General features: G+C 42.2%; 1 protein-coding gene across 3 annotated transcripts in view; it reads left to right on the top strand.

The window, feature by feature from the left end:
• Positions 1-8,633, top strand: part of SLC25A13 (solute carrier family 25 member 13) — a 128,219-nt gene extending 119,586 nt beyond the window's left edge. For all 3 annotated transcript variants that reach the window (XM_034760496.1, XM_034760497.1, XM_034760495.1), the window contains 4 exons: positions 301-439; positions 5,638-5,796; positions 5,898-5,988; positions 7,585-8,633. In XM_034760496.1, the coding sequence (XP_034616387.1) occupies positions 301-439; positions 5,638-5,796; positions 5,898-5,988; positions 7,585-7,774 (579 nt within the window). In that variant the 3' untranslated portion in view covers positions 7,775-8,633. The remainder of the gene's footprint in view (positions 1-300; positions 440-5,637; positions 5,797-5,897; positions 5,989-7,584) is intronic.
• The last annotated feature ends 4,344 nt before the right edge of the window (positions 8,634-12,977 follow it).

Raw genomic sequence — 12,977 nt, 5'->3', positions numbered from 1 at the left:
TTATCAAAGTTTACCCAAGTGAGATGGCATTTTTTCTATTAATGGCAAATAACTGCAGTATTAAAGAGAGAGGGAGAACAAGTGGAAAGTAATAGCATTTATTGAACCAACAAATAATATACAAACTTCTGTATGGAGTGAAATACACGTCATTATTTCTCACAATTTTGAAAAAAATTGCTTTTTCTGCATGTTTTTTTGCAGTAGAGAGGAAAAACTGGAATGTTGCTCAAGTTTCTCATCAGCATTCTTGGTCTCATTGTGATCTTTCTCTGACCACTCAATTTTTGTTTCACCCAGGGTGCAAAGGCATGTTTTCTACGCGATATCCCCTTCTCTGCCATTTACTTTCCATGTTATGCTCACTTGAAAACTGCATTTGCAAATGAAGATGGACAAGTTAGCCCTGGAAGTTTGCTCATGGCTGGATCAATAGCTGGTAAGTACCTGAATTCCTTTGCGTATGGCATACTGTTGCACCTAGATATCACTGATAGATGCTTTAGAAATGTGTTTATTAATGAGATACCTGATGTGAAGGCAAAAAATAATTGTACTATACCAAGGTGTTAACATTTAAATATTAGATTGTAGAACATATAATTGATCCGAATGAACTGGCGTTAATATTAAGGAACTCTTTGTATTTTTGACCTAATGATAGCATTTATATTACTATTTGTAGTAGTAAAAAGAGAGCAAGATTTTAGTCTTAAAATATTAATGTAGTGTGACGTCTTGCCTAGTCAAGTTGTTATGCTGTTGTCCGTTTTGGTTGGTTGATTGGGCAAGTTGTTACTGTAAAAGTGGTTCGTGAAAATATTCATTTCATTCTCTACTTCTTTGTGATCAAAAGAAACTTGAATATCATTTTGGTATGGAATCCAAATTCATACTAATGATACAAACATCTAAGCAGGCCACTAGCAGACTCTGACAGCATGGTAAAAGTAAGTCATTGACCACAGTATCCCACACAGTATCTTGGCTTTGTGTTTTTGTATATTTTTTTCTATTTAATCTTTTTTATAAAAAAAAGACTACATTTCTGGTGATTTTGATCCAGAGTTTCTTTGAATCAGCATATACTTAAGGCAGCATAAGCAAAATAATAAATAAAAGTCTATCCAAAAACTGAACACCAGTTATGATGATAGATAATAGAAATGTAATGGTCCTGGAAAAAGCCTGCTTCTGTTTTGCATGATATGAAAAGACAGATAATAGATGCCTATTTCTACCCTGCTGCGTTGTGGTTAAAGGGTTGGAGGGGAGGGGGCATTGTATGGAATCACAAATCCACATTTTTCTCACCTGCCACATGGGAAATCTGGTCAGATAAGGCAGTTGGGTTTTTTTTTCTTGTGCATCCCAAAATGTCAATCCTCAGGGCTCGTTTAATTCATTTTTGGGGACTGAGACTGAATGTTGGGACTCGTCTTGGGAATCTGCTGCACTGCTGACAGGTGTTCTATATGCAGCGTGTCTTTGTGCTGATGCGTTTCAGCTCTAAGGGTGTCTGCACTAAAGGGCTAGAATATGTAATGTAAGGATGCATTTGCCTCTGTGGCTGCTGCCGAGCTTCTAGGGCTGTGAGGATTTTAAAAGGTCACTGCAGTCTTAATTTAGCTCTGTCTAGCTGAGAGGGGCCCATCAGCCTAAAATGCCGCCTCCTCCCACATTCTATATCCTAAAGCTCAGCAGACTCCAAATCACAGGCAAAGGGTCCGGAGGATCTGCTGAGGGAAATGTGTATACAAATATAAGGAAAAGGAATTCTCTCCTTCCACTCCCCCCATGTTAATGGCTCGTAGACTACTAGACCTAGGCCAGTGATTCTCAAACTTTTTTACTGGTGATCCCTTCCACATAGCAAGCCTCTGAGTGTGACCCCCTCCTTATAAATTAAAAACACTTGTTTATATCTTTAACACCATTATAAATACTGGAGGCAAAGTGGGGTTTGCGGTGGAGACTGACAGCTTGTGACCCCCCATGTAATAACCTCACGACCTTCAGTTTGAGAACCCCTGAGACATCTTCTCTGTTAGCAGCACACTCTCCAGCGGTTGTAAGTAAAGGGCTAGTGGAGCAGGAGAAAGATGGAGAGAAATAAATCCAGTGCAGGTAGTTGAACTGCTCAGAATGTGGTTACTTGTGTTTTTTTAAGCTCCCCTCTTATTGGAGAAAGATGGGCAGCTTTTTGTTGTCAAGGGCACAGGAGTTTCTCCTGGAAGAGTAGCCTGCTTATATAGCTTGTGTGTGTGTGTGTGTGTGTGCGCGCGCGGGCGGACGGACGGACGGACGGACGGACGGACGGACTTTGGGCAGCCTGGAACTTCTGGACATCTTCAGGTGGATTATGACCCAGGCTTAACTCTAAAAACCAGATAGTTTTGCTGAATCGTATGCCTTCACTTCTTTCTACTAGCTCTTTGTGCAGTGTTTTGTAGCACATAGGAATTGAGCTGGCACCAGTTAAAACTTCTCTAATCAAATGGCTGGTGCTTAAAAAAAAAAAAAAATAAACTCACAGAAATTATTGAAAGAAGATGGATTTAAACTCATGTTAATTCTAACCCATTTTAATGGAACAAAACAATTTTTGAACTTTGGAGTCTGGAGTATCTACAGACCTGAAATATAAGCTGGTATTTTTAAGCCAACCCATTTCTTAGATGTTAGCATTTTTCTCTTTCTAGCCATTGTCAGGTGATTGCAGACTGAGATAACTGTCGCTTTGAAGTTCAGCCACAGAAGCAGTCCGATATGTTGCTGATATGTGCTAGGAAATCAGCTATAACGGGAATTCTTTATCCAGTATTTTCAGTAAATTCCATGAGGCTCATCATGTGGAACAGTGTAGGGATATGGATGCCCTATTTTTACGGAAGCAAGATATTTCTTTTATTAGAGGCAAGCTAGTAACCCTAAAGATCAAAACAAGGGATTGATGAACTGGAAGATTGGTGCTCCCACTAAAAGTCATGGAAAAGATCTCTCAAATGTTAGGTCATATCCTCAGCTGGTGTAAATCAATCTAACTCTTTTGACTTCTGCAAAGGTAAGTTGGTTTACTTTAGCTGAGAATCTGATCCACTGTAGTTAGAGCCAATTCTGCATCAGTAGCATTGCATTATGTTTTCAGAAGTGTGAGTCTCAAAATGTGCTTGAACTAGGGTTACCATATTCAAACATTTAAAAAAGAGGACACTCCACAGGGCCCCGGCCCCGCCCCCATTCCAACCCCTTCCCCAAAGTCCCTGCCCCAACTCTGCCCCCTCCTCCCTCCCACTCTGATCTTGGTTGGGGGTTGCTAAGTGCTTCCCTGCTCCCCTGTGCCCCCTGCAGCCCCTGTGCCCTCTGCAGCCTCTATGGCCCTGCCTGCCCTGGTCCTCCTCGCCCTGCAGCCTCTGCACCCCCCCCCCCCCCCCCCTCCCCCCCCCCCCCCCCTGCCCCGGCAGCCCCTATGCCCTTGTCTGCCCTGCTCCCCCCCACCCCTGCAGCACCTGCACCCCTCCCAGCCCTGCAGCCTCTGAACCCTCCCGCCTGCCCTGCCCTTGCAGCCTCTATGCCCCTGCCTGCCCTGCTCCTCCTCGCCCTGCAGCCCCTGCACCCCCCCGCCTGCCCTGCTCCCCTGCTCACCCGGCAGAGGGAGAGCTGCAGGCTCCACGTGGAGCCAAACACTGTGCCGCGCTGCTCTGCGGGGGAAGGGGAGGGACTCTGGCTGCTAGAGGCCCCAGTGGCTGTGAGCGGCTTTCAATCAGGCCCAGCTGTCCAGTCACCGTGCCGCACTCTGCATGAGGGGAAGGGGGAAATCCCGGACATTTCTACTTTATTAGAAATCCCCCCTGGACGGCCATTTAAAGCTGAAAAAGCCGGACATGTCCAGGGAAACCCGGACGGATGGTAACCCTAGCTTGAACTCACCTTAGTTGTGGAAAATACCCATCTTACATATACACCTTCTGATATTTACACAGCAAACTAGGGGCATTCAAATGTGCACATGTATCTTTTGTATGCACGTTTCTCAAGATGTGACCCATGTTATCAATATTTCTTTTCCCCTTGTTTGTTGTTAGGGACACGTATAAAATCAAAACCTGTTTTCCTTAGTTTGATCTTCTCCTGTTGCTCTTTCTTCACCTAATGTCCCAGTCTCTTTGATATAACATTTGATGTGGGGATTATCATAATGTCAAAGGATCACAAGTTAATTTGTTCTTTCTGCTTATTTCTCCTGTGAACCTCCTCATCCTTTTCCCCCTTATCCCTCTTCATTTATTGTCATCTCCTGCTGTGTAATTTGTCTAATTTCAATTGTAAGTTTGTTTTTAAACACAAATGTCCCTAGTAATAAATAACAGGTGAAGAGAGAGATGGTAATTAACATAGAGTAAGCAGTATTGTTTCTAAGTATGTCTTTTGGTTTTCCTTGAAACCTTTGGTTGCTCTCTAAAAAGTCTAAAAAATGGACTCAAAAGTCCATTTTTAAATTGAAGACGTAAATATATCCTGTGGTCAGTAATGATAAGTGGGGGAATAAATCAGCATTTCTGGAATTTAGTTCAGGTGAAACTTCAACCATATTTTAGCCTTTGCCTGCCAAATTTGCAAATGTGAAAGTTTGTGTGCGTGTGTGCATGTGTGCACGCGCATGCTCACATGCTTTCTTCTTTTCTGGGTTTCGGGAGCGGAGGAGCAGTTCCTATTTTAGTGATATGCACACACTTACTCACAGCTTTCAAAGCAGTCTGTTAGAAGGGTGAGATGGTGCTTTGAGCCAGACCATGCTGGTTTGGACAAAAATTGTTACAGAATTATTAAGCCTAAAAAAAAAAGAAAAGGAGATTTATGCATCTGCGTCTGACCAAGTTGGTTTGGAACATAAGCAGAATGGAAAAGTAATAAAACCATAAGAGACAGTGTCTTCTGAGCACAGTCTCGCTGCCTTTTTTTTTTTATCTCAACATGGGCAGCCCTGATTTGCTAGAATGACTTTAGAAATATCTCCTGCTGTTATTCAGTATTTGTTGCTTTCAGTTGATTATCTGCCAGGGTAAATTTAAATTTTCCTCCAAATATTCAATTGAGGATGTCAGACATTGCTCTGCAGCTGAGAAATGTGTGTTTCCTAATGAGAAAAATGAACCCTTTAAACCTTAGCTTGTGTATCTTGCTGATTGTGCACGACATTATGTAGTTCCCAATAACATTCTGCATGAGGTTGTTTAAGGTGTGTGTGAACATGCTTTTTCCAGCACATTGTGTGATGGGAATGTCAGAAACCATAAAGGGGCATGAAAGGGAAAGATTGACGTCATCTCCAAAAACTGTTAACTTATTAAGTAGGCAAGTTTATGGTTTGTACTGAAAATTTCTGTATGCGCCTCCTGACTTCAAATAAAAATATGGTGGGGCTGTTCATCTAACCAGAGCCTTATATGAGTGAAGTACTTTTCACAGTGGCTACGCCAATTCATTGTTGTTCTTCCTCATTAAAAGTAAATATTTGTGGCCTGAGTTTTCTGAGGTAAGAATGAAAGGCACAGTAACCTTCCCATGCAGGAAGCATCTAGTATGTGTAACAACTTACCGATACCCGTCTCTTTTTTCCCCCTGCTTCATTTTTAGGTATGCCTGCGGCCTCTCTAGTGACCCCTGCTGATGTTATCAAGACTCGATTACAAGTGGCAGCCCGGGCAGGGCAAACCACTTACAGTGGTGTCGTAGACTGCTTTGGAAAGATACTGCGAGAGGAAGGCCCAAAAGCTTTGTGGAAAGGAGCTGGTGGTATGTAAAACAACTTAGATGCCACTTGTTTGATGACAGGGAACCAGTTGTGTTTTTAAATTGATTTTTGTCACTCACACTTGTTTTGTTTTTCTTTCAAGCTCGTGTGTTTCGATCCTCTCCTCAGTTTGGCGTAACTTTGGTGACTTACGAGCTGCTGCAGAGATGGCTTTACGTTGACTTTGGGGGAGTGTAAGTATACTGTGTGAATGTATCATTTGGGCTCTGATGCTGCAACTGGCTCTGCGGAAGTGAACCCCTGTAACCCTGCAGAGTCAGCTACAGGATTGGGACATTAGTTATTAATGCTTTGCAGTTTCAGAGAGAATTTCAAGATCATGAGATAAAAGGCTTCATCGCACCAAATTAATTAAGCTTCGGTGGGATTTGAACAAGTGTTTCTGTACCCATTTCACAGCAAGCCTGGGCTTCATTTTAGTACCATAACAGACCCTGAGAGGATATTTTGGACATGTCAGTGTAAAATGAGATCCTGAGAGGATAAATGGCAGAATGGGGAATAGAACGCCTTCCTGCGCTAACTACTAGGCAACAATGCACCTCTACTTAGTCATTGCTGTTGGGGAGGGGTTCTGCATGTGACCGGGCAGGGAGTATTATTGTTAAAAGGCCTGTAGGTTTCGCTGGAGCAGTTGAAGAATGCAGTGATTGCTCAGTTGTTGGTGGAGCCTCAGTTCTGCCTCCTTTTACGCATGCACCACTTTTGCTTGTTGCAGCACAGGGATCTGATATTTCCATCACAAGGTATTGACTCTGTTGCATCTACTGCAACACTTGCAACTGTATTTAGGCAGTGTTAGCAGGATAATAATAATAATATATGGAGATATCCTATCTCCTAGAACTGGAAGGGACCCTGAAAGGTCATCGAGTCTAGCCCCCTGCCTTCACTAGCAGGACCAAGTACTAATTTTGCCCCAGATCCCGAAGTGGCCCCCTCAAGGATTGAACTCGCAACCCTGAGTTTAGCAGGCCAATGCGCAAACCACTGAGCTATCCCTCCCCCCCTTTTAAACGCACCTGAATGGGTTACGATGGCATCAAGGAGGAAGCAAGAGTGGGTTTTGTTGGCATCAGTTCTCTTAGAAGTGTGTAGCTGAATTTGCCATTCTTTGGTTTTACAGTGGAGATACTGAGACTGTTAACAAAAAAAATCGTGGTTAGTAAAACCATGCACAAAATATTCCCCTTTCCCAAGCACTGCTGTGTGTGTACTGTTAGTGCTGTCTGAGGGTATGTCTGTACTACAGATGAAGATGTGATTGTAGCATGGGAAGGCATAATATACCTAGCACAAATAAGAATGTATCCATGGTCCCTGTAGGTTTATGCTGGGGTGACTAGCCCACGCTAAAGCCTCTGCCACACCAGCTAGATGAAAGCTAACACGGGTATGCTTACCCTTACCACAATCACACCTTCATCTGTAGATACCCATACAGAAACATTAGCTGTTCAAACTCTACTGGTTGCTGGATGAGTGATGCAGAGTGCAGGAACTGGGGATGGGATATGACCACAGTTTACTGAAGTCTCATCGAGTAACACGCTATACAATTTCATCTAGGTTTGACAACTCTCCGTGATGATTAGCATGAAAGCTGTTGGGATCTTTCTAAAATATTACAGTGTGATTCTCATTGTTTTATAGCAGGGATGTTTTTGCCAGGTGGCTGTGGGGTTTCTGACCTTAAGATTCTTGATTTACAATTTATCAAGAGATTTTGGTGTCAGTGTTTTTACAGAAGTTTTACTTTTATTTTGCAGAAAACCAGCTGGATCAGAGCCAGTTCCTAAATCCAGGATCACACTACCTGCTCCTAACCCTGACCATGTTGGAGGTTATAAATTGGCAGTTGCCACATTTGCAGGGATTGAAAATAAATTTGGACTATACCTACCTCGATTTAGGCCATCACCACCTACCTCACAGGCTGCTGCAGCCACTGGACCCTAAGATGTCATGTTACTGCTGTAGAGTTTTATTAGTGGTGAAAGAGCCACTTTTCTGATCAGTCTAATATTTCATTCCTTTAGCTTTTCATCATATATCAGTTAAGTGTCATTTCAGTTTTAAGGCAGTTTTCTTAAATGTAATCATTGGTCTTTGTGCTTCCTTAACCAGATCACTGTGAAATTCTTACCAGTTATTCTTTGGGTTCAGGACCATGAATGTATTGTCCACATCTGCCATGTGCTTTGTGTTTGGAAGGCACTAATATTCGATTCTGTTTGTGGAGGAGGATTAGGGGTGGGAGTTATGAATGCGATCATCTGGCAGGTAACATTCAAATGAGGATTATTATGCCAAAGTGGCTGCATATTGAATATCAGATATTGTCACTGAAATATAGTCAATGGAGATCATGGTGCTCAAGCAGAATGATTTTGACCGTACATGTAAATTGGTTATAAGCTTAGTGCGTGTTTGTAGAATTCAAAATATATAAAATATACACACACACATACAGTACCTGAGTCTGCCACTATGGCTTCAACTTTTTAAATATGTACACGCACAAGCTCAGTTTCTGGATTGTATTATGAAGCTTTTATGTGGAACATGTTTTTGTAATGGAAACCACATTTATAAACATTGAGTCATGGTATTCTGTTACTGGTATCAAAATGCTAGGAAGGAAGTGTTATTGTCCATAGTCTTTGCACTTTATGGAAGTACTTTTGGCATTTTATTACACGTACAATGAAATTACAAGACTAGGTGCCTATCTTGGACATGCTGATATCTGGATTCTTGTTTGTATGATGCACTTAGTAAATGCTGCTTGTTGAAATAAATGCAATAGAAAAATCCATGCACTGTATCAATGGTACCTGCCTTAACCACTGGCTTGTAATTGGAAATTATTTGTTTCTAGATTATTTACTTCATTAAGTTGAATAAGGAGATTAAAATATTCTAGAACACAAGATTTTATCGGGGGAGGGGGAAGTGCCTTGCACAATGTTTAGAGGATTGTGTATTTATGAAGATAGAAATAAACCTTTCAAACAGCGAGACAAATGTCTGTTATGCAAGTTGCATAGCAGATTTAATGTGTGTCTTTCAATTTTATACTCTGTTTCAAGGCTAACTTAATTCATTATGTAGAGGCATTTACAGGTTGGGTTAGGAATGTAGTTACCTTTGTCCACCTGAGGCATAACAACTTGGGAGTGTGAAGAGCAGAGCCCCTTTGATGGGGCTATGGCTCAAGAAGAAACTTTTCTTTAGTTAAAAGCCTGAATTGGAGCAAACTTTCATTACTTTGAAGCTGTCTCTGTGTTGTTTAAGTAACTATTAAACGATCTGCCTATGTAGCCAATGCAGGTTGAAGTGGTCCCCGATGTTGCTCCTAAAAGGTGTCACAAGATTTAGGTCCTAACAGGGCAGTAATCCTTGCTAAATATTTTCATTTCTATTAAATGTGAACTATGAGTTTATGGGAATATTAAAGTTCTGTACTTTGTAAAAGTATTACATTATTAGGTATATGACATCATATTGGTTACACTGTAACTTGTCCAAATGCCAAATGGAAATGGATGTATTAGTTGTGTTATATATGGCTTGTTATAGAAAACTGCTTTAATTGGCCGTGTTTATGTTTCAAAGTAATCAGGGAAGCAGAGCAGCAGGAGGAGTCCGGAGTATCCATACATTTAAAAATTAATAAACACGAATGTAATCTGATTGTAATTCCGTTTTGGGAACCCTGACAGCCATGCACACTGCTTTTTCCAGGTGTCATTACTGAGCTCTGTGTGTGAGAGACAGGTGATGGGAGCAGCACACTGAGTTCTGGTCCTCCTCTGTTAAAAATAAACTCCATTCCCCCATCACTCCCAAACTACAGTTTTATACAAAAAAGCCAAAGAATATACTTATAATGGCAGCTGCCAATAGTCAACACTTCAGAACGTCAAGCCATTTGGTTTTAGTGCTATTTGTATATCTTTTTCTAAACCTTTGCCTAAATGTGCACTTTCCTGTCTTTCTTAGCTGCTGATGAGAGCAAATGCGGAGACTCAAGCAGCTAAGGAAGGACTTCTTTTGTATACTTAGCATGCAGCATTTCCCTTGGAGGAAGACCCCCACCCCCGCCCCCCCCAAGAGCTTAAAATCATTTAGCAACGGCTTACTTAGGACAAGCATTGGAAGCCTCACTGGGAAGGATTTGACCTGTGGGCTGCTGGAGCCAAACTGGAACTTCCCTTCTCCCTGTGCTGACAAGTACACATGCTCAAATAAAGGAAGGTTTGGTCATTTTTTAGATGATGATGATAAAACCCATACCGGTTTTGACATTTAATTTAAAAGGAAAAACCATTGCCTGGGGTTTAGAAAACAAAATCCAAACCAAGTCCTCTGGTCACTAATGCCCTTTGCCTCATAGCTTCTGGTAACATATTCCACTGCTGGCTGCTTTCTCCGTCCATGGGGCAATAGTTCTTAACTACGTGCTTCCACCTCAGATATATTGCACAATACTACATGTACCATGTAAGGCTCTGAACCCCCACATATGGGTCTGATAGCATCAGGTAATAGCAAACTAGACTGATTTGTGATGGTGTCAATCCTCTCCCTGATTTATTTCTTTGTTGGTAGTGTGGATATTGAGCTATCACAATTTCAACCAAAAATTCTTAGTAAAGCCACATACAAAATACCCCTCTGCCCCTAACTGCTCTTACAGATGATGAGGGGATTTAAAAAAAACACATGAATGTTGTGGTAGTATCCAAAGACTCTAGTCAGGATCAACATGTGTGAGGCTGTATGACACATTCTTGCCTTTGGTGCTGTATGGAGACACATGGTACGCTCCTTATGCTGACAAACTTACTGGCTCAGATCTTGTAAGATTTTGCTCTTTGCTTTATCTTTTAAAAAAAAGCTTTCAGATGTTTGCACTCTTCTGGTTTATGGATAAGTTTTGCAGTGTGGGAGAGGTAAGGTGGGATGTAACCTCAGTTTATTTGCATCTTGCAGTTCTGTTGAGTAATCTGTTGTAAAATTTTGTTCAAGAATTGGTAAGCCTCCATATATTAGCATGTTGAAGTGTTTCTGAAGTGTTAAATCCATACCCTTGCTATCTCCTTACACCATAGCTAGGGCATATATATTTTTGGTCAGGTGACTCTGGAGTTTTTGAGTTTGATAGCTTAATATTTACAATTTGCTGCAACTTCTTTTGCGAGCAAACATACCACAAGCTTCAAAAATAACTTAGGCAAATTTTCCTAAACCTAAAAATATGAAAACCATTAAACCACTCTACAGCTTTCTTAGGGATAGATGGCCTTTTTGTCTTCACGTACCCACCTATAACATCCCTTCTGGTGTGTTCCTACCTTCTTAGCTCTTCAGTGCTGACTAATTCCAGCAACTGACTGTTAGGGGGAGAAATTGAAACAGTTATTGTGAATTTCAAGCTTCAGGTTTTTTTGTTGAAATATTTATTAGCATTGCTTAGACTAGAAAACAATATTTAAATCTAATGATTATCCATACATTATTTAATGGTTTAGAATATCTAAACCTCAAGACACTTGCATTTTATAACTCTCTGGTGAGTTTGAAATGCAGCAAATACCCAGTAAAAAGCATTTGAGCAAATTGCATTTGTAACTACACATGATGCACTGTATTCCTATTTATTATCCAAAAGGCAGCATGTGAATAGTGGCAGCGGCTGATGGAGGCATTCGGCAAAGGCTTTTACATGTTCCTGTTCGGCAAGAGGAGATATTTTAAGATGCACGTTAGTGGCTTTTTGCAATTATATGCCCTGTTCCTCATAGCATTGCGAGCGGCTGAATTGCTTCCTAAAGTTCATCCCAGCTGCTTTGGTTATGTATTAAAGAATTGTCTGATTTTTCTTTTTTTCCCTCCCCCAAACCAAGTGATGGGGATTCATTGTGTGCATAACACAGTAGATTATAACATAGTTGTATTACCAGAGAATTAACCCTGCTTAGGGTCTTGACAGAAAATCACTCTTTTAACCCTATTGACAGACATCTGTAACTATGAAAATAGCAGTTTTCATCTCTCTCATGCCAAAGAACATCCACCTGTCACAGTGTGCCCCTAACTCTACAAATGCCGTTTCGCCAGCACAGGTAACATGAATAACTTGTGACATTCGTTCGCAGTTTACGACGAGGAACTAAATTTTCAGCAGAGTAATTTTGGGGGTACCTACCTTAAGGCACCTTAATGGGAGCCTGATTTTCAGATAGTGCTGAGCACTGCTCCTGTGAAAATCAGACCCCTGTGAGGTGTCTCAAGTTGGGCATCCAAAATAAAGACTCACTTTGAAAACAGACACCGAGTCCTTGCCCTGGAATGGGCAAGGGGAACACTGCTGCATCCCCTGAAAAAACCTCTGAAGTGTTTATAATGTGCCCATCTAGACACTGAAATATCAATCTCTACCGCCACCTACTCTGCATGATTAAGGCTATGATTTTGTCATGGAGCTCGTGGAAGTCACGAAATCCATGACTTCCAAAGATCTCCATGACTTCAGCCCACATGCGGCTGGGAGCTGTAGGGTCCAGCCCTTGCCGGTGGCTAGCAGGAGCTGCAGGGTACCCCCACCACCTGAGATGGTGGGGGCCCCAAGCGCTGAGCCACTGCAGACGGTGGGGGTACCCTACAGCTCCCAGCCACTGGGGGAGGGGAGGTTGAGGGATCCCCGCTGCCCACAGGCGGCAGAGGCCCCCAGCAGCTCCTCCCAACTCCTGCCTGCCCAGGGCAGCGGGTGTACCCCGCAGGTCCTCGCAGCCAGGGCGGAGCTCCTCACTGCTGCGGGCGGGAGGGGGAACCCTGCAGCTCAGAGCCATGGTGGGAAGGGAACCCTGGTGCTCAAGAGACGGGGGAGGGGGACCCTGGCGCTTGAGCCCCCACAGATGGTGGGGGCCCCCGGAGCTCCCAGTGGCTCCCCATTTTGTCATGGATATTTTTAGTAAAAGTTAGGGACAGTCACGGGCTTCTGTGAATTTTGCTTTATTGCCCATGACTTTTATTAAAAATATCTGTGACAAAATCTTAGCATTAGCCTTGATTATCCTCATTTAAATAAGAGCTTTAGATGAATACATTGAGCCTACATCTCAAAGGCTAAATTAAAGACTAAATTTTCAAGTCT

This window comes from Trachemys scripta, chromosome 2 (genome assembly GCF_013100865.1).
Source record: "Trachemys scripta elegans isolate TJP31775 chromosome 2, CAS_Tse_1.0, whole genome shotgun sequence".
Classification (NCBI taxonomy): Eukaryota; Metazoa; Chordata; order Testudines; family Emydidae; genus Trachemys; species Trachemys scripta.
The sequence above is the reverse complement of the archived record's forward strand: the minus strand, read 5'-3'. Positions and strand labels throughout refer to the sequence as shown.